Source organism: Protomyctophum bolini (assembly GCF_963924005.1).
Source record: "Protomyctophum bolini genome assembly, chromosome: 1".
Classification (NCBI taxonomy): domain Eukaryota; kingdom Metazoa; phylum Chordata; class Actinopteri; order Myctophiformes; family Myctophidae; genus Protomyctophum; species Protomyctophum bolini.
The window spans coordinates 51,352,375-51,374,711 of NC_137862.1; the positions used below are offsets into that span (position 1 = coordinate 51,352,375).

Below are 22,337 nucleotides of genomic sequence, written 5' to 3' on the forward strand. Positions count from 1 at the left end.
TATAAGGCAGTTAGTAGTATTAAGAAAAGTTAAACACCAGGTTATAACACCAGATCAGGACACACACAATATACTGTGTTACCAAAAACACCCAAACCTTCATCTTTAGGACAGTTAAATTATCGAATTAATTAATTTCTTTCTTGTTTGTTTTTAATTTGGTTTATTGATTGATTGATTTTTGAAGAAGTTCATAATAATACATTATTATTATTATAGTTATTATTATTATTATTATTAGTCTTCTGAAAGAATATATATTCTAAGACTTGTGCCACATTTTCACTATTTTTCAAAAATAGCAGACCTACAAGCTCGTAGGTCTACAAGCTCATAGCGTGCGCTATGAGCTTGTAGATCTGCTATTTTCCAATGGCTAAAGTATAACATAATGCTTAGTTAAAACACCAGAAGGGGTTCCCGCCCAGAATGGGTTAATGTGCACTGGACTCAAATGTAATAATGTTGGAAAACAACCTGATAAAAAAAAAACCCAAAAAAGGGTACTATTACCGGTATTCTGCCTACCTATTTCAAATGAATTAACTCGTGGATATAGTTCATGTATAGTCTACACACTGGGAATGGACTCTCCGTGGCCCCTGTTGTAGGTTGAATGAAACAATGTGACCAGTTAATCAGTTCTTCCAACCTTCATGCCGTGCCCCCGTTTGGACAATTTAATCAGTTCTTCCCTGGCCCGGTGGCCACGTGGACAACCTTTCCACCACACGTTGTGCAAATGAATTTACAGCTGCTCAAGATATCCTGCTATCAGACGGACAAACAAATGTGAAAGTTGCAATGGGCACTTTTTTATGTCACTGCATGAACATACGACTGTAGTTTCACGCTATATATCCTCTCCAATCACAGTATAATGTAAGAGTGCAAGTTGAGCCACAAAGCCATTGCACAAGCAGCATTGAGGCTGCCCCCAAAAATAAATAAATAAATACTACTATGTAAAAATGTAATTCACATTCAATAATTCATAATATACACCGTGGAAATATTAAATATATCTTTATGGAAAATGTATACCATAAATATAAAGACTTCTTTCAATTACATCAATTCTAAATACACTTGACAAACAGAGCTTCTGCCTGGACCTTTGTTAATTAAGAAGTCCTGGAATGTGCTTTTAAGCCTCCCAAGGGAGGAAGACTCTTTTCAGTGTCTCGTTAATTTGTCAAGGTCTGTGTGTTGACTGTGTAGGTTTCCTCATTACCGGGAATGTGTATGTAGTTCAATCGGGATGAAGAACATAACATAGGCCTATATCTGATGCAGGCACGATTCAGGTTCCATTTTGAGGTCATATTTGTACGTAGATAGAAGTCACCACTGGCCATGTTTTAGTGGTGCTGGCGGGCAGCATCAGTGTCTAGCCAAGGTGAGTGATGACTGTTTGGAGCAGGCGAGGGTGTTACTATCCTGCCAATCTCTCTGCTGTCACAGTGTTGAAGAGAGAGCTCCTCAGGGGAAGAACCTTTCAGGATCTTAGGATCGCACGCAGCCCAACCCTGGCATTCAGACTGCCCTCGACCGCTCTGCAATTAGGGAATTAAAAGCTTCATAACCCATTCTGAACGGGCACCCATTTTGGTGTTAGCATCGTGTTATGCTTTAGCTATTGAAAAATAGCAGATCTACAAGCTCATAGCGCGCCACCGAGTGGCGCGCTATGAGCTTGTAGGTCTGCTATTTTTGAAAAATCGAAGAACGACTGACATTTTTAGAATCTGATCTCAGGTCAGAATGGGTTCATCAGACCAGTGTGTGTCCAGTGGAAGCCTCGTATGAATCTGATCTCAGGTCAGAATGGGATAATTATAATATGAAAACATAAATTATACAATGCCGACGTGACTCTTTTTAGCAAGTGCTCGGGCGTGTCCTCGTTATTGTGTCACTTACATTTCTTCATCACTGTCCCTCCCGATGTGCCGCGTGACCTACACACGAAACCCTCTGAAATATATAAATCTTATCTAGCAATTGTTCTTTAAAAACGTGGACTGCGCTTCCTTCCCTCAAGGCAAAGAAGAGCAAGGGAGGTAATAGAGGAGTAATGTTACGTGAACAGACTGCCGAGAGGAAATGGAGTTATCGTTCCCCTCACCTATTAAACTAGGACGCTGTTAAGACTCCTATAGATCACAACAAGGGTCGGTTTATCGGACCGAAGACCCACTCTAAAGGCTCACAGGCACAGGCATTATGCTCGACTGTTGCCGGGATTTGAAACTCCAACACTGTGTGGCTCAGTGTTGTTTTTCGTCGACTATAAAACTAAGACGAAAAATGTTCGTCGACTACCTTTTTTCCACTGACGAAAACTACATGGAAACTAAATAAAAACGAAGCTATATGATGACTAAAAACTATAAGACTAAATGTACTGACAATTTCGTCAACAAATAAAAACTAGACTAAAATGTTAGGAAGGGACTAGTGGACAAGATATCCAGTATTTCATTTTACAATTAGTTGCATGCTGAAAATAGCAGATCTACAGTACAAGCCCACAACACGTCGCGCTGTGATGCGTTGTGGGCTTGTAGATCAGCTATTTTCAATTTGTCATTATGACGGCATCAATGCCCGCCAAAATTTAGTTAGACTAAATCAACTGTAGAATGCGTCGACTAAAATCTTATGACAATTAGTCGACTGAAACTAGACTAACACTAAAACACTCCAGGTGACTAAAAAATGTGACTAAAACTAAATGTGAACCATTCAAGAGGCTATGACTAAAATAGAAATGTACTGCCAAAAACAACAGTGGCGTGGCTTCAAACTAATACAGGCTCCCCTGCTCCGATAGAGTTGAGGGCTCCTGTGTATGCATTATTATCACATTATACCAGGAGGAGCAGCATTACAGTTCACAGACATGCATTCACATGCACACGTACATGCAGAATACAGTATTATGTGCAGACACAAATGGCACACTCACGCATGCATGCACGCACGCACGCACGCACGCACGCACGCACGCACGCACGCACGCACATATGCACATATGCACATACTGTATACACACACACACACACACACACAGACGATAATTGTGCACAGGCGAATGCTTAATGTCCACACCACATGACTGCCTGTTGAATTGCCGTTATAAATACCTGTTTAACGTCCATGTTCTCATTAGCAAAAGTGTCAACACATTCACTCTTACTAATGCGTGTGTATGCGATGCGCACACAAACGCGTACATACACCTAGACACAGCGGATGTAATTGTGACAGATGCTCTTAATTGTGACAGATGCCCACTGCACTGCAGTGATATACTGTATGTGTACTGGTACACATACTATAAGCGACAAAGTCATAGCACTGTATGTATAGTATAGTACAGTATGTATAGTTTATATGTATAGTTTGATTAGATATTCCACGGTTGCGTTCTTATAGTTTACGCATGTTTCATGATAACTACTTTTTATGTATGTGATGTATTGCCATGGTTTTGTGTTTTGCTGCGTAATGTAAATCGCTCTGGATTAAGAGCGTCTGCTAAATGCCTGAATTGTAAAGTAATACACTGTGACAGAAGCCAGGATGCCTGCTCTCTGTCAGCCTCTCGGGTCAAAGGTCGGTGTCAAGTGGAGGCCAACTGCACCCTAGAGATGATCTTTCTGCATATGAATTAGAACCATGTTTAGGACATGTCTCCTCCCAGTGAGCCTATAGGGTGACCATTTGAGGGACAGAAGTATCGCTTGTGTGGGACAAGTGGGATGGGGGGACCCCGTACCCCCATTCCACTTGATACTGGAGTTCTGGGTTTGCAACTACCACTTGAGTTGGTATTAAATGCCTTGATGTCATATTCGACCATACAGGCCTATTGGCTATCATTTATAAACTCCTCTGGTGTCTCACATTTTGTTTTAAAATCATGCTTTATTTTTAAGCTATTTTAACAGGCTTAAAACCACATCTTGCAGGAAGAGACAATGAGAGAGCTTTACAACAGAAGGCCAACTATTAGGGGACTAAACTATTGGGGCATTTGAACACTGATGCAATATTGCCTGCCAGTCACAATGTGGGACAGGGTGTCATTGGAAATGAGGGACTGTCCCACACAAAGAGGGACATCTGGTCACCCTAAGTGAGCCTGCATTTGTTGTACTGTATGTGGAGTCACATGGGCAGCATCGGTATTCTGTACGTAGGCCTGTAACACCCAGCGTTGCAAAACTACAACATATTTTAATTCATGAATTCATTATTATTATTTTATATGTTCTTTTTTCACCTAAACGTCATCATTGATGTTCATTGCAATGCCATTACAATGCCATTTTGTCATGATATTCGCATATAAATACCCCCCACAGAGGCTGAAATGAACACAAATTTGACCAGAAAAATAACGAATATGTTTTTTTTGTGATCATTAGAATGTCTAGAACATGTTTTATTAATTTTTGTGAACGATATCCCCCAAATGTAAATTATAAATGTATTATTATTATTTTAATAATTATTATAAATGTGCATAACATTTGCAACAATTAAAGTATAAATCAATCAGGGCTTTTTACAGGGTTTTACAGGGCTATAGAGCGCCGCAGTCCCCGCCCCCTTTCAGAAAAGCGAGTGGCCCAGGAAGTGGAAGCCCCATGCATTCTCCCATCGGCACTTTTAATATAATTTATTTAAAGACGGTTACGCCGCGGACAAAGCCAATTCGGATCGTGACGAATCATGACAATGAACACAATATTTTGGGACGATCAAATCATTAGAAAGAAGAAAAGAAAGTCAGGAGACAACACTATTTGTTTTATTTTTCGTCTTATAAATTATTTGATCGGCCCAAAATATTGTGTTCATTGTCATGATTCGTCACGATCCGAATTGGCTTTGTCCGCGGCGTAACCGTCTTTAAATAAATTATATTAAAAGTGCCGATGGGAGAATGCATGGGGCTTCCACTTCCTGGGCCACTCGCTTTTCTGAAAGGGGGCGGGACTGCGGCGCTCTATAGGCAGAACGTGTCTATCCACACCTGGGCTGTGTGTGCTCCAGTTCCTGTCGATTTGATCCAATGAAAGCCAATGAAACTGGTCAGATGACCAATGATATCCAATGAAATCGACAGTAACTGGAGCACACACCGCCCAGGGAAAGTCTGGATATAGGGAGTGACTTTTGTTCTATATGTACGAGTCTTTTTCAACCAGTCACACAACGGTCTTCATGACCGGGGGAAACGGATCTAAACAGCATCAACTTCCTTGGGCAATACCTCCCGTGCTTCCGCTTATATAGGATCTCCCAGTAGCCACTCTGCCCTTGTGTAACATAACTCTAAACCAACCCCGAAGCTTTTTGCGCATGTGCATGTGGAATCAGAAAGTTGCACATCCCATGGCCTTCCCTCACTGCTCCCCTCAATGAGCAGGTCGCGCTTCTGCCATCATGCATGGTTTCCTCTGCCGTCAGTGTGTGAATGTGTTTGTGATTTGGCTGAATGCACATTGTAAAGTACTTTGGAAGAAAGGCGCTATATATGAATGCACCATTTACCACATACTGTATATTTTGCCCTTGCGTGTGTATTTGTGTGTCTGGGTATTCACATGCATACGACAGCACTGTATCCGTGCGTGCGTGCGTGCGTGCCTGAATGCCTATCACCTAGTGATTACCCTCATTCCTTGTAGTGATGAAAACAGCACAACATGGACTAATAGAGATAATGAACAGAGAGGCGATGCACACAGGGACGTCGCTGACATTTGGTTGCCCTACTCATAGGATGTGATATCCAGACGAGAGCGCTGTGTTTCCTCATGTAGATGGGTTATCTTCGCCATTTGTGAGGACGCGCACACGGCCGCTCGTATTACGCGCCGCAGCCGCGGAGAAAATTGTCATTATGATTGTCGGCTTAGCACTTTTTGGCACGTTTTGTTGCCCCCCCCCCCTCGGTGTGTTGCCCTACGCACAGTGTTTTGTTGCCCCCCCCTCGGTGTCTGACTGACTGACTGACTGCAGCCCCTCCATCCTGACTGACTGCATGCAGCCCCTCTATTCTGAGGCCCACAACAGAACGGTCCTTCTCTGTGAGCTTGGTGGGCTCCCAGGAGGGCAGATTAAAAGAAAACAGATTGAAGAACAGATTGAAGACAATAGTCTTGAGCTGATTTTTATTGCAGAATGTCGTGATGACCAATCAGAATCAGGCAATCAACCAAGGCGTGTTAATATACTGATATAGATAACAACTTTAGTGTTACATTTCACAGCATTTCACAGCATAGTGTATTGGGATTTTTAATGAGGCGAATCAACACAAAGACTAACTAAAGCTTGTTATAAGAAACAATATATATGCTCGGGGAATCAATTACAATTAATGCCACGGGGGAGAAAATTAAAATTACAATACCGGTATATTATGTTTGAAATGCACATTTCATGTTTCGCCCCAAAAAAGTCTGAATTTAAAACTGTAAAACAATGCAGTCTGTTGTACTATATTAGAACCAATTTAAAATGGACAAGGGTATACAGAGAAGACTACATTGCAACATTTTGAGTGTCAGTGTAACTCTGCGTAAGGTTCTGTAAGACTTCTGTTCATGAGATGTGCAGTGCAAATTGCCCTCCAACTAAAATGCAATTTTCGTTGGTAAAGCGAGTCAAAATTGACATCTGATTTACTAGGGCATATACCTAATTATGCAATTGGGACCGCCATTTTAGCTGCATTCTAAATTTGAAGTTGCAGTGAAACGGGGCGGCTCAGGCTCAGGCTGTGGCTCAGGAGGTAGTAGAGCAGGTGGTCCAATGATCCGTGGGTCTGCGGTTCGAATCCCGGCTCCTCCTCCTGTCTACATGTCCAAGTGTCCTGGGGCACAAGACACTGAACCCTAGTCCCCTTTCTGAAACTAGCTCCTCGCCACTCGCCCTACACACTTCCACTTGGTTTGAGCATAGATATATAAATCATAGAGACGGCACTGGATGGGAGGGGAATGCTCAAACCGAGTGGAAGTGTGTAGGTCGATGTGCGAGGAGCTAGTTTCCAAAAGGGCAACTATTGCCTCCAATGAGTCGGTGCTATAGCTTGCCACCATTGGTGTCTGAATGTGGGAAGTGAGGACGCTGTTCTTCTGTCAGTATCTTTAAAACTCAATATCAAATAAGATGTGTTTTCTTTCTTTCTTTCTTTCTTTCTTTGTATCTTGAGGCAAACTGAGGATAGAGGACAATGTGGCCTGTGATCATCCAGATGTGTTTCTTGCCATTGTAGATTCAATTCATTCAGATAGTGAACGCCAGAGTTACCAAGAAGCTTATTGCCAGAAAGGAACATTGTGTGGGAGGTTCAAGGTTGTCTTTTCGGACTGCTTAATCTACTATGTTTCCATTATTATTCTTTCCTTGCATTTCAAAAACTATAGTGTAAATTTACTGTAGGCTGCCTATACACTAAATCTCACCTGCCTATTAGCTCATTAACGAGTTGAGATTTTTCCCACTCAAATACGGAGCATGTCAAACGGAGCCACTAAACACACAGCGCACACAGTGGCCTCTCCAATATGGCACAGACATATAAACATAAACATATACATTTTATAGTAAACACTAAACAGTGCAGGCACACACACTGGCACATACTGTAGACCAGAAAAGAGAATGCAACAGACAGACGCGGCATAAATTGGCACAGCACAGCTGCACACTGAGCGCAGCGCAGTGCCGTATCCAGGGAATAATCAGCAGGGGGGCCTTCATGTCTCCAGGGGGGGGGGGGGGGGGGCACTTGATTTTTCAAGTTCACACCCATATACAGTATTGCAAGCAAGCTCTCACATAGGCCTATACAATAAAACAACAACACAAAAGGCTTGGAGAAGGGCTACAAGTTGGTTTCCAATTATACACCAGACCAAATAATATAGCCTAATTATTGTAGCCGACAGCACAGACAAACAAACATATATACTGTCATGTGGAAACACGATCGCACCGCACCAACAACACAGCGAACACAATGAGCGTCTCCACGGCGGGAGGAAAGTAGAAAAAAGAAAATAAAGACTTAAAGGGACACTTCACCCTTTTTGCAAAAAAATATATGTTAATGACGTTTAGAAGCTTTAGATCACTTTCCTGGCGGTATTTATGTGTGTAATATGTGGTTTTAGATATTTTAGATTGTAGCAGTGAGCCTGTTGTCTCTGATGTCATGGACACTGGTCTCACTACCTTCCTGGACTACAATTCCCATATTTTTTTGGTGCACTGCTCCTCCTTGTGGATAGGGGGGAGAGCTGTCTTACTGAGACAACATGTAGTCCAGGAAGGAAGTGAGCCCTGTGTCCATGACATCAGAGACAACAGGCTCACTGCTACAATCTAAAATATCTAAAACCACATATTACACACATAAATACCCCCAGGAAAGTGTTCTAAAGCTTCTAAACATCATTAACATATATTTTTTTGCAAAAAGGGTGAAGTGTCCCTTTAATCACCAACAAAATAGTTGAGCATTTAGGCCTATAGTGTCTTTTATATGTCGCCATCTCCACAGTGGGAGGAATATGAGTAAAAGTCTATGTACCAACCAAAAACAACAAGTCTATAGTGTATTTATGTCGGGAGGCAAAGGGGGGGGTCTGCGCGTCTGTCTCTCTCCCTCCAAACGTCGGCACACGTCAAATGCTCTTTAGAGAGCGCATGCTTATTTAAGCCTTTGTTTGATTCTGTTGCGTGCTTCCAATTACGAAATCCTTTCAACGTGAAAGTATAGTGTCAACACTGCCACTATACATGCTGCACGGAATTCCCTGCATGGGAAACAAAATGCATCCTCTCTCTATCTCCACGCTGTATTCCAGCCAGTCCCTGACCCTGAAACCATGCACTCACAAACAAGCGTTTTTTTGCCACTATAAAGGCAAAGTCCCGTTTCACCTGATTTGGTGTGCCAGAACCAAGATCCTCTGGTGGTGGAGATCAAGCATGCGGTGGTGGTGGTGGAGGTCCGAAAAGTTGAGCAGACAACTAACTACACAACCCTTTGTATAGAGGGTTTATTTGTCACTCACTGATACAGGGTGAAATTATCGTGATGGCACTGGCAGAATGGCAGCACGCCCGGACCTTTCCTGGTGGCCTTGCCACCTATTAGCCTGCCTGCCATCATCATCATACCTATGGTATATTCCCGGCCCACTGGGAATATGCCCGGTATGACCTGTGGCCAGTCCAGCCCTGTCTCCTCCCATTATTCGCCCGGTCTTCTCTTAAATGCCTGCCTATACAGTAAAGAGGTGCACTTCGCGATCGTGCAATCAGAACTGCAGACTCACTCCCTAATCTTCCACAGCAGTCTAAAAACTGCACCGTATACGCAGTCGTACATGTATGTATATGCTGCAAAGGTTACATTTATATAATTTAGATAGCATATGATATTCATATAGAACTCTGAGTCTATACCGTACTCATAGTTTCATTGTGCAGATATTCTGCTGTTAGACGAATGGTAGGTTCTTAAATGTTGGGGTGGGATTGGGAACCCTTTTTGGTGTTTTAAGCATTATTTTATGCTTTAGCTATTTAAGAATAGCAGATGTACAAGCTGCCGCGCTACAAGCTTGTAGGTCTGCTATTTTTGAGAAATCGTGAACATGCGGCACAAATCTTTGAATATAGAGCAGGGCACACTAAGCACACTTATAGATCCAGCATTTTTACGGTATCATATATCCATACCTATAACATAACACTCAGATAATACTTTATTTAAAACTTATTTAAATCTGAGTCCCCACCCCTTTTCCCCTTACTGTATTTTTTACCTGGACTAACGACCACAGTCCAAATACATGTTGTATTTAGATGCTGCTGTATTTCTCATATAATATATGAGAAATATATATGAGCTCATAATAATATGAGCTCATATTATGAGCTATTTGACATGCATTTTAATTGCCATTATTTAATTAAACTTTATTTTAAGTTGCTGCTTGTTCAGAATGAATCAGGGGTACTCAAATACAACTCTTAAAGGTCCACAAAGAAAATGCTCAATGTGTCACCTATAACCTACCAGGCACCACGGAGTGACGCGCTCTGAGTTTATACGTCTGTTGTTTTTTTTAGCGAGCGAGACGTTTTTTATTATTATATATATATTTTTGCTGCAGGCACTATAATTTAATTGAAACATTCTCAAATATGAATGAAATAGTAACGCCAATGATGCTCACGACTGCTGCTGTTTATTTACAGCGCAAAACCAAGATGGCGGACACACAACAAAGTTTCATCCATGAATTAATCACAGTTTAAAGTTTTAATCACAGTTTAATGGATTTTAATCACAGGTTAAGGATTTAATCACAGAGCTGTATGCTTAAAATTAAGTGGTGCAACACAACTCGAATTAAAATTAATCCTTGATCAACAAATCCCTGATTAACACTAAACAAAGCTTTATTTAATCTTTCTTGGTGCAAACGAAATGTTTATCATAATTATTAGTTTTCATTTAGTTAAAGGAGCAACTTGGACACAAGGAAGCATGAGTTCAAGTCCGTTGCTCCCCCCTTGTCCCCCATATATAAACTTTTATTCCTCCCTTTTGCTTTTCTTTTTGTTTGTTTGTTTAAGTTTCTCTCTCACTATAGCTGCTTTTTGTTGTGTTGTTGTTTGGACAGGCGTTGAACGACCCCTTGCCGGCAGTGTCTAATTTGTGCCTGATGGAAAATGACGTAATATTAAAATATTACTAACGCACGCATGCCGAGACTTTGTGCTTTTTAAAAGCTATAATAGGCCTATAGATGCAGTAAATAATAATGAATTGCATTTTTATCGCGCTTTTTCAAGTGCTCAAAGCGCCTTACAATGGTTCATTCATTCATACATTGGGAGGTGAAGCGGCGAACAGTCGACGCCAGCGTCCTCACTTCCCAACATTCACACACCGACGGTGACGAGCTCACACCAACCGACTCATTGGAGGCAATGTAGGGTTCAGTGTCTTGCCCAAGGACACTTCGACATGTGGACAGGAGGAGGAGCCGGGATTCGAACCGCCGACCCAGGGATCATTGGACGACCTGCTCTACCTCCTGAGCCACAGCCGCCCCAGTAGATGTCATCAATTTACCTCCCACATTATTTCACCTGCAGCTTATCCAATATTAATTATATTTGACTAACCCAAATCCACCAAAAGTGTGGTTATCCGTGGCTATAATACCGCAGCTACAACCGCCCACAGGGCGATATGCAGTGTGAGTCAGCTTGATGTACGAGTACACCCCTGGACATATAAGACAAACAATTTAGTTTTTAATTGGCTCATGAAGGAAACGAGTAACGGGGCGATCAATCGCATACAACATTGTTGTAAAGCCATGTGTTTTGCTATACAGGGCACAGAATAATATGTTGTGATATGTCTGGGGGGTGAATAATGTGGTGAAGGTGTGTAATGTGCGCGTGCGACTGCGTGCGTGCGTGCGTGCGTGTGTGCGTGCGTGTGTGTGCGTGCGTGTGTGCGTTCGTGCGTGCGATAGCCCAGACGTCTTTGAGAGCTAATGCACCAGCTGCGGTTGAAGAAAAGTCTAGAGAAAAGTGGTCTGTATTAGAGATAGCCTGCATTATTGAAGCTTTTATGACCACGGTCATTAAATGACCAACTACTTTTACACACACCATCTCAGAGCTGGGCTATAAGTTTTGTTTTTTTATATATTTGGCAGCCTCAGACATACCCATAGACTGGTTGTCAGAGGGTTTCATCAACCTTTATACCCATATAGAGTACCGAGTGACATGCTTATAGTTCCTGCCCACCACCACAGAGACTGGGATTCCATGCAGCAGCATCCACTCTTAAATCCCTAGATTCTGTTTATCACTCATCGATTCCATTTATTACGGGTGATAGCTATGGTACTGCTCACCAATTAATTATATATATAACTGCATTGGCACCTGTTCTTGTATAAAGCCGTGCTTGGAGATGGTCCACTCTTTCCTGAAATGGGACTCTGAACCCCGCCACACCCGGTCAAGTCATTTCCCCAAATTCAAGGTACCAAAAGTTAACTTGATTTTATAGCTTCTGTGGCCCTGAAACATGGAATGACCTGCAGACAACATTACAATTGACCACATTGAGTCGTTTTAAAACCTTGGTGACCATATACAGACTCCCACAATATGCAACTGTTTTTAGATCATTTTGAAATTTGTCCTTGGCTTTGTATTTGTAAACCTATGTAATTCACATGTATTGTATTTGTATTTGTTTTTTTGGTTTTCCTGATCTTCCTGATGTATTGTGATGTATTTTCTATAATGATATTGTATTTCTCAACGACACTGAAAATGAGTTTCTGAACGGGAACCCATTTTGGTGTTAGCATCATGTTATGCTTTAGCTATTGAAAAATAGCAGATCTACAAGCTCATAGCGCGCCACCGAGTGGCGCGCTACGAGCTTGTAGGTCTGCTATTTTTGAAAAACGACATTTTTAGAATCTGATCTCAGGTCAGAATGGGTTAATCAGACCAGTGTGTGTCCAGTGGAAACCTCGTATGAATCTGATCTCAGGTCAGAATGGGATAATTGCTCAGTGTAATTTCGAGAATAAACAAAACTTGAATGAATGAATGAAAAATCCTGCATCTGGCTTGTGAATGTGAAGCAATCTCTGTCCAAGAACGGTCCATTGTCAGTCAGTTTGATTCCTAATGTATTATCTTTATTTTTTAGTGGCTTTCGCCTTTATTTAATATTTTTGTAAAGAGGGACAGACAGTAGGCTGACAGGAAATGGGGAGAGAGAGATGGGGGGGTGACATGCAGTAAAGGCCGTCGGTATCGGGAGTCGAACCCACGGCCACACTGCCAGACTGGATTACCAGCCAAGGTGCCTGGACCGCTGAGCCACGGGCCATCAGGCCATGATTCCCAATGGATTATTTAGCGTCTGTTCTTGTCGTCTCGTTTGATTGGCTGGGTCCTGGAACATCACAAATACTGTACTGTATAAAGAACAAGGGGGTTTTCACTGTTCTTGTTCATGGCTCTGAAAATACTAATGTGTGTGTGTGTGTGTGTGTGTGTGTGCGTGTGTGTGTGTGTGTGTGTGTGTGTGTGTGTGTGTGTGCACACGCGCGTTCACAGATATTGACGAGTGCATGGAGGGTCTCATCCAGTGTCACAACCACTCCCGCTGTGTCAACTTACCTGGTTGGTACCACTGTGAATGTAGAAGCGGTTTCCATGACAATGGCTCCTACCTGCTTGATGGCAGTTCCTGTGTTGGTGAGCATCCTCTTAGCCCATTTGGGCCTGACGTCGAAATAAAAAAAACGGCCAAGCTACACCAGGCAATTGTGTGCACATGCGTTTACTGCGCGAGTACAGTGCGTTTGGATAGGACCAATATATGTCAATGATACCAGCTACACCAGACGCACGGATACCGCGGGCCATCCTACGCGTGCTCTAAAAATAGGATCGGTTCAAAAAAATGTACGTGCGTATATATATTTCGCACGCAGTGCGCTTACGTCAAACGCACACATGCCCGGTGTAGCTTGGCCGTAAATCCTGACAGTTTAGTGAAATGCCTATGTTTCTGTATCAGTGGTGCTCAATATTTCATGTCAAGGACCCCCACATCTAAACATATGTTATTCCAGGAACCCCTCAGAAGCAAAGATTTTCGATCGCTCTGAAAGAATTATACATTCAAAGATTTGTGCCGCTTTTTCACGATTAAAAAAAAAAATAGCAGATCTACAAGCTCGTCGGTGCCGCGCTATGAGCTTGTAGATCTGCTATTTTCCAATAGCTATATAGTAGCTATAAACACAAAGGGGTTCCCGCCCAGAATGGGTTAAAGCCTTACTCTTTGATGTCTTTGATGTTCAACAGACTCCAGCAGTTATCATCTGACCAGTGGTTTATATTTATTTGGTGTATCCACTTTCTTCCAAAATACTTATACGGACGGTCTGCAGTTGCTTCTATTGCAAACTTACAATGTTTCTCAGAAAGATTTTTGGCAGTGCCAATTAATTATCCATGCCAACTGTCCATCAACATAACATCAAAAGTGAATCAAAACAGGCGGAGGAATGTTACATTTTATGTAACTCTATGGCCAGTTACTTTGTTTTGAAAGCATTTAAAAAATATTTTTTTGGTGAAATATTGTCTGACATCCATACATTTTGCTTACAATCCATTCCTATCGGTTCCCCCAAAATAGCACATTTTGCAGCTTTTTGCCGTACTGTATGCTGCACTTGGTTAGCAGGTTTCAATAAGAGTTGGAAATGTCTCTATAACTCCATTGTGAATTCATTTAGCTAATCCTAACCTTGAGAGACGGCAAAGTCCAAGTTCGACCGCGACGGGATGCCATGACATTTGAAGAATTGGTCTGCGTTTTGAGCAGTCGTCGCGGTTCGTCGTTCATTTGGCGACTGGTTGCACCCCTTTATATGTCGTCGCGGCAAGCGTCGACGAAATACCTAGTCGTCGGGGCTATAGCTATACCCGTTTGCGACGCCCGCACGTGCGCGATAATGTAATAGGTTGCCGGTGGTATTGAAAGGGTGCCTTTCCCCCGTGGAGTGGTTCTCGGGGGTCCCAGCTCGCGGGTTTCGGGGCCACCGCATGTGCCTCTCCGACCCGCGTCCTTGGACCCCTGGGGGGGGGTTCCCCGTGGACCCTTGGGGATCACGGGGGTCCACGGCGCCTTCATTTGTCCCCGAAATATGAGGCTGCACTTTCCCGAAGGTTACTTTTCATTTGATTGCTTCAATTATTGTAATCCAATACCCACATATTTTATCACATTTTGTCGATTGATATTGATACGCGAGTGTCGCGGCGGAGATCTGCAAACTCAGCACTTGCTGTATAATTGAGGCTGACTAACTTTGCAAATAATATATATATATAATATCTGTGGACATGTCTGCGCGCGTGCGTGCGTGACAGACAGACAGACAGACAGACAGACAGACAGACAGACAGACAGACAGACAGACAGACAGACAGACAGACAGACAGCAATGAGAAAAAACGTTTGGATCATTTTGTTTTTCATAGTGTTTTAATATATAAAGTGTACCCTGCTTGGCGAGTGTACTTGGTATGCATGTGTGCGCAACTGCGCATGCAAATAGAACAGATCTACAAGCTAACGGTGAAGCGTTGCTTGGCCTTGCTTGGCGTTGCAACTTGCAAGCGTTGCTTGGTGAGCTTGTAGATCTGTTCTACCAGCAAAGGTCTGACTCAGTGACTACTGACGTAGCCACTTGCCCACTTCAGTTCGAAAACAAGGTGGCGCGAGATAGATTGATTCTGCGTTCATGTCTCATGCATTTCCAGTAGAATAATGCACGAGCGAAAAAAGTTTGAAGTTATGAACCACGATGTTTTGCGGTGCCATGTAGCCTATATTGTCTGCGTGGTTGTGTTAGACTAAAGATAAAGAGTTAAACTATTCGGTTTGGTCAAATTTGATGATGCATAAAGCATAATGCTCATTGTGCGTTTCTCTCCTGTGGACAAAATGTGATACAATATGTGGGTATTGGATTAAAATAATCGAAGCATTCAAATGAAAGTATAAGTATAACCTTCGGGGAAACCTCGCAATGAGATGTGCTGCGCAACATGAGCGGTTGTGAGCTTGTAGATCGGCTGATTGGACATTAATTGCATAGCCTTTGTGATTTCAGTGTTGTCCTTGTAGACTGTATCTACAGTATTGTGTTGGGGGGGTCGCCCAGGGACCCCCATAGGTCCACGGGGACCCCCCCTAGAAGTTAACAGCCTTGTGTTGGGCGGAATGGGCAGATTGTCATGGCTACATATACGTACATTACATTTTGACATACCTTTGTGTGTAAGTGGACATGGTGGCACTAAAGGAAAGGGCACGGGGTCACCAAAACCAATAGGGTTCATCTTCAGTAAATTCCACGGCAGATATCTGGAGGAGAGTGAATTATGTGTAGACGTATGTGCTCGACGTTTGTAATATTCAGCCAGCTTGAAGATATATATTTTTGGGGTCCTTATTTTATTTTGCTAATTTAACGGTCTGGCCTATAATTAACCCGTGAAGCGCAACTCAAAGCATGCCCGAATAACTGGCAGAAGAGCCATAATATGGAAATTTTTCTCACACTGATTTCGGATCTTTCCACAAATCAGGGCAGTGACTGCAGTGACTAAATTAAAACTGGTCCGGAAATGCTTGCCAGTTGCATCTAATTTAAAAGCCAAATAATGCCAAATATAAGGCATTACGATGTCCCCTTTCAGACCCGTGCGTGTGTGTGTGTGTGCGTGTGTGCGTGCGTGCGTGCGTGCGTGCGTGCGTGTGTCTCCGTGACTCTCGGCCTGTCTGTTTGCCGTGCTGTGACAAACCGACTCCATGTTGGATATGCATGATGCAGGAGGCAGTGCTAGGCACGGTTACACATCTAAGTGCCTGCTTAATTATTAACCACTCCATCCTCCGCTCCACTCTGTCACGGCTGAATGTGTGACAATATAGCAGCACAAGTTAGTTAAATAATAAAATCTGATTTTAAACAGACAACATGCATGGACGCTTTTCCCCCCCCCCGTTCCGCAGAGAGTGTTTGATAAAAGAAACGATGAAATCTTTCTAGTCTTTTTCACGGTTTTTCAAAAATAGCAGACCTATACAAGCTCGTAGTGCGCCACTCGGTGGCGCGCTATGAGCTTGTAGATCTGCTATTTTTTCAATAGCTAAATTACAACATAATGTTTAAAACGCCAAAAGGGGTTCCCAATCAAAAAAATATATATATATTTTTTTTTATGAGAATTTGCATATTGCTGCATGCTAGTATTCAATTTATACCTCTGTGAGCGTGTGTAGATCTCAATATTCCTCCATCTGTACATTTTATTTTTCACCTGCAATGTAATGACTTGGGCTGTGTTTTTGCACATTTGGGGTCTTATTCACGAGTGAGGGGAGCACGGAGAAGGACATCAGCCGGAGAATCGGAGCGGCAGGCAGTAGCTGTACCGCTCACTGTTGTGACGAAAAGAGAGTTGAGCCAGAAGGCAAAGCTCTCTGTCCACCCGAGCAATCTTCGTTCCTACTCTCACCTATATGGTCATGAAGTGTGGGTCATGACCGAAAGAATAAGGTCGCGAATACAAGCGGCCGAAATGAGTTTTCTTTCCGACGGGTGCAGGCTGGCAGCATCTCCCTTATAGAGATAGGGTTAGAAGTTCAGTCACGCGGGAGAGAGAGACTCGGAGTAGAGCCGCCGCTGCTCCTTCGCCTGGAAAGGAGCCAGCTTCGGTGGTTCAGGCGCATCTGGTTAGGATGCCTCTCGGGCGTCTCCCTATAGGGAGGTCCTCGAGGCACGTCCCACTGGGAGGAGACCCCCGGGGGGCAGACCAAGGCGCAGATGGAGGCATGGACTCACTAATGTTACTCTGGAGAGGAATGTCTGGAGCTTTCTGGTGGAGCTGTTGCCCCTGCGACCCGACACGATGGATGGATGGATGGATGGGTGTTGCATTTGGACACAGCACACTGTACACACAAGCCAGTAATTTATAGCATTGTGGAGTTATGGCTAATCAAACAAAGGTGGTGGGGTTTTATAGCAATACTATAGAATTGATTTAAGGTATGTGATGCAAGTTGTGTCCTGGGGAGCACTACGATTCTTCCTTTCTTCTCGAGCTGAAAGCGTTTGGCAAGCCCTGTTCAAGAGAAAGGATGAGCGAGTGGGGCTAATACCCTCTGAGAGACGAGAGATACATTAAGTTGAAAAGAAAAGGGTTACTTGAGGGGGAAAGTATAGAGAGAGTTGTTGGCAGAGACGGCCTCAGATTTGCTTAAAGTATTAGGCGATAATATCTTCCTCCAGGGGAGAGAGGGTATATTTTTCAAATTATAAAAGAAATTGCCCCAAATCCAATTGGAAAATATATATTGGACATCAGAAAAAGAGAGAGATAAGAGATGAGGAGGTAATTGCTGAGTAAAGAAAATAGAAAAATGCTATACTAGAAACAATAAGAAACTCCTTGCGCCGAAATTACATATCCTGCATAACAAATCCCGCAATAATCATTAATATCAGCTATCTTGCATATTAAATACCTCCAACCATTGCAATTCTTTCAGATCGCACAGACAAATCACAGTCGCAAACACACAGCCATCAGTCACAGTTCTAATTAGACATTAAGAGATTTGTTTGTGGCCGCTTTGATCATGAGCTTTGAACAAAGACACTCGCAGCATGAAATATGATTTCCACGACACGATTAGGGACACCACTTATGAGTCTCATTTGCATGTTGTTAAAAGACGCCACTAATGACACTGCTTCTGATTAATATACGTGCACGGCGTAATTGTAGGGGAATGCATTTTCGTTTTTCGCGCGTGTTTGCGTGTGTCTTTGTGTCTGTGTCGGTCTTCATCTGTGTGTGTGTGTGTGCTTTTGTGTGCACGTACGTGTGTACGTTTCTCATCAGCCAGCTAACATTATGTTGCTGTAACAGTGGATCCTGCAAACCTACTCCCACTGTGCAATAGACTCTGAGGCAAAAGGGGAATATAAGTACAAATGTCAATTCAACAGGATCCTCTATCTCTCTCTCTCTCTCTCTCTCTCTCCCTCTCTCTCTGTTCCACAAAAACAGTCTGTCGCGAGTCAACCAAAAAATAATAATGTTTTGCATGCGAGAAGGTGGAGGCAGGTTAAAGTCTCTCTCTCTCTCTCTTTCTCTGTTCCACACAAACTGTTGCGAGTCAACCAAAAAAAATGAACGTTTTGCATGCGAGAAGGTGGAGGCAGCTTAAAGTCTATCTCTCTCTCTCTGTGAATAGGTTGAGGCAAGTTAAAGTACGATATAGTGAAACGGCAGTCGTTAAACTGTGCCTGCTGCCTGATAGATTTCCCAAGAAGTCTATGCACAGCGGTGTGAGGGAACGGCGAGAGAAAGAAGGGTGAAAAAGACAAGGGACGTTTAAGTTGAGTGTAAAGTAGCTATATATAGCATTTGGCACTTGTACTCGAGAGCACAGGTGGGATTGCTCCGTCAGTGCTGATAACCGGCTCAGTGTGCCAATGCCCAGGGGCTTATAATAATAATAATATGGATATGGATAATTGTCTCATTCTTTTCAACGGCTGGAACACCTGACGATAAGACTGAAGCAGAGCAGAGCTGCCAATAGACGGCATGACACACTTGGCCAAAGAACTCTTTGATGTCCAGGGTATCTTTTTCATTGGATCCTTTGGAGGCCTTCTGTATTCTACAGGTAAATTGGCTTCTATACAGCAGCACCAGATACAGAGTGTATATCTGGTGCTGTGTCTTACTCCCAGCACAAAGTATGGGGTGAAGCAACATTTGCGAGTTTATTACCACTGACTCATTAACAGCAATAACTGCTCGCTATTTTGAAGACTTGAAGGCTTGTAAAATGTGGCATCCTGCATGCAGACATGCTCAATGCAATGCCTTGGAGGAATACCACAGAAAATATACCGGTAGCTATAATGTCCTGAAAGCTGCAGTTGAGGATTGGGGCAACAAAGTGGCACTATATTATGCGTCCATGACAACACAAATGTTCATGCCCAGCGGCCACAATGTGTAGGTAGTAGGTACCAAATCTACCCATTACACTGTACACTGTACAGTATGCAACTATACTGTACCGTAATGGTCTTTAAAAAAAAGTGAGGTGTGTGGACAGGCAAATTGTTGCTATCTCGAGGGAGTGAGAAAAGCCAGCAAGGGAATTGTGCCACAGAGACCTCATCTGAAGTCTGGTGTGTAATTCTCCCAGCACAGTATCTCGCCACTATTTAACCCATCTGCTGCCACCTGGTGGACACGGACTCGCAGACTGCCGAGCCGCTTGTTAGTGTAACACACGCTGGTTTCACATCCTGTTTGGGGCGGCCATCTTAGATGCGTAATAAATAGCGTCAATGCTAGCGAGCTAAAATGAAGCCCTGCGTCCTTGCTCTAGAAAGCGCCAGTGTTCCCATCTAGATCACCGGATAATCAGCAAAGACCTCCGAACATCGCACGTTTTATCCAAACCATGGAGAGTTCTGTAGATTTTGAGTTATTCAGCTTTTTAGTCAGCCTGTATAAAGGGAGGTGGACGGCAGCGCGGCTGCGCAATCCGGTCTAGGATCGCTAAAGAAGGAAAGGCAGAGCCAAAAAAAAGAAAATAAATCAGCGATCCGGTTTGATATCAACAATAAAGCTTAACAGACGGAACGTTATGCCAGAAGCAGTTGCCGGTTGGATTCCAACCGGCGGAACCTTCCTTCAGAAGCAGTTCATTTGTTAAAGAGCACATTAGATAGTAGATGGATTGACCTACATAGTCCAGTTCATAATGTGTGAACTGCATTGAACACATAACTCATACTGTATTCCTTATGGTAGATGACATTGCTGAGAGACTTGGCATTGAGGTTCGGAAATAATTAATGGTCTGGGCCAGATTTTCCATAGTCTATTGTTGCATTGGATGGGTGCCCTGGTATATAGCACCAGCCAATTTCACATGCTGGGAGGCCAAAAATCACAGATGTGAAATATGTAAAGAGTTCAGAAACAGCAGATAAACCATTAAGCACAGTTTTTATTATATTTCATTATTCATATTAATACGATTATGACTAATAAGACATGAGAAAACAGAAAAGTAGTCGATGCCCCACTTCTTTGAACAGAGATAAGACAGAGAGGGAGGGAGAGAGAGCAAAGAGATGCCGTTTATTTCACTAAGCAGCAGTTCAAAGACTTTTTCCCTATGTAAAACATGTATGAACCCACATTCTAATGGCTTCATCTGTCTCTGTTTAATGTACAGCAACAGGCCATTAGTATCCATGTCGGAGCTCAGATGTAGCCTACATAGCACGCAGTGTCCCTGGCATGCTTTAACCCATTTAGGCCGAAACATTTTAAAATGCCTTTTTTTCTGAAAAACCTAATGTTTCTATATCAGTGGTGCATCACATGCTCAATATTTCATGTCAAGGACCCCAAAAATTATATAGTAATATGCCGCCGACCCCCCTCTGAAAATATGTTGTTACTTCCAGGGGACCTCTCCAGAAGCAAAGATTTGAGTTAAAACTTAAAACTCTGAAAGAATATTCAAAAGATTTGAGGCACGTTTTCACGATTTTTCAAAAATAGCAGACCTACAAGTTCGTAGCGCTTGTAGATCTGCTATTTTTCCAATAGCTAAAGCATAACATAATGCTTAAAACACGTCCTATCAAATCCAACCCTTCACTGCGTTGTCTATAGCAGGTGTTCCCAAACTTTTTTGGACCAGGTACCCCTTTTGGGGTAGATATTTTTCCAGGTACCCCCTCATCCTCGCAACACGGATAACAATATATTTACAACCACAAGCAGTGTTTCCTGCAGGAAAAAGCTTTGGCATGGTGCTGGGCACAGGCCGCAATTTTGATTAATTAATTAATTTGATTAATTAATTAATAAGATTAATACATTAAGATTAATTTGTATTATTGCTCTTGTATTGCTATTGGAGACACTGGGGGGACACTGGGGGACACTGGGCAGGCACTGAGGAGGCACTCAGTATACAGACGTCTAAATGTAGACGTCTAAATGTAGACGTCTAAATGTGTACGTCTTCTCTTATGGGGGTCCCTGGCATATATTTTCAAATGGGGGTCCACAGGCTAAGTAGTGTCAATTTGGGGGTCCTTGACATGAAAAAGTTTGGGAACCACTGCTTTAATCACTTTAGCACTTTATGAACATGAACAAAATAGATGGGTCCCCCCTGGAACTCCCTCAGGTACCCCTGGGGGTCCCCGGACCCCACTTTGGGAACCACTGGTCTATAGGGGTTGTTGTAACTATACACAATACGATAAACGATACATAGTCAATGTTGCTGTTTTCATTTCGATATACTTCGATTCTTGAAATTAAAATCGATTTTTCGATGCAGTTACTATGTCGTTACACCCCTAGTTGCCTATAGACGTCCAATTTCGGTGGTTTGCGATGGATCACGCTCCTCGCCAACGTATGAATGGTTCTAGGTTGCTAGACCGGAAATGAAAACTCTGTCTCTATCCGCCTCTGGAAATAGATTTACAAAATACATTCAAGGTGACGTCCATTTAAAACGTATTCAGCATGCTAAAATATGTATCTGAAAACATTGTGGGTTATAAATAAGCCACACAGTAGCAAAC

The 22,337-nt window shown here is 42.8% G+C and overlaps 1 protein-coding gene across 1 annotated transcript in view; it reads left to right on the top strand.

The window, feature by feature from the left end:
* Positions 1–22,337, top strand: part of LOC308312882 (protein kinase C-binding protein NELL1-like) — a gene marked incomplete at both ends in the record, with an annotated part of 297,622 nt that overhangs the window by 251,514 nt on the left and 23,771 nt on the right. Inside the window, one exon of the mRNA XM_080759648.1 lies at positions 13,213–13,353. Coding sequence (XP_080615774.1) covers positions 13,213–13,353 — 141 coding nt within the window. The remainder of the gene's footprint in view (positions 1–13,212; positions 13,354–22,337) is intronic.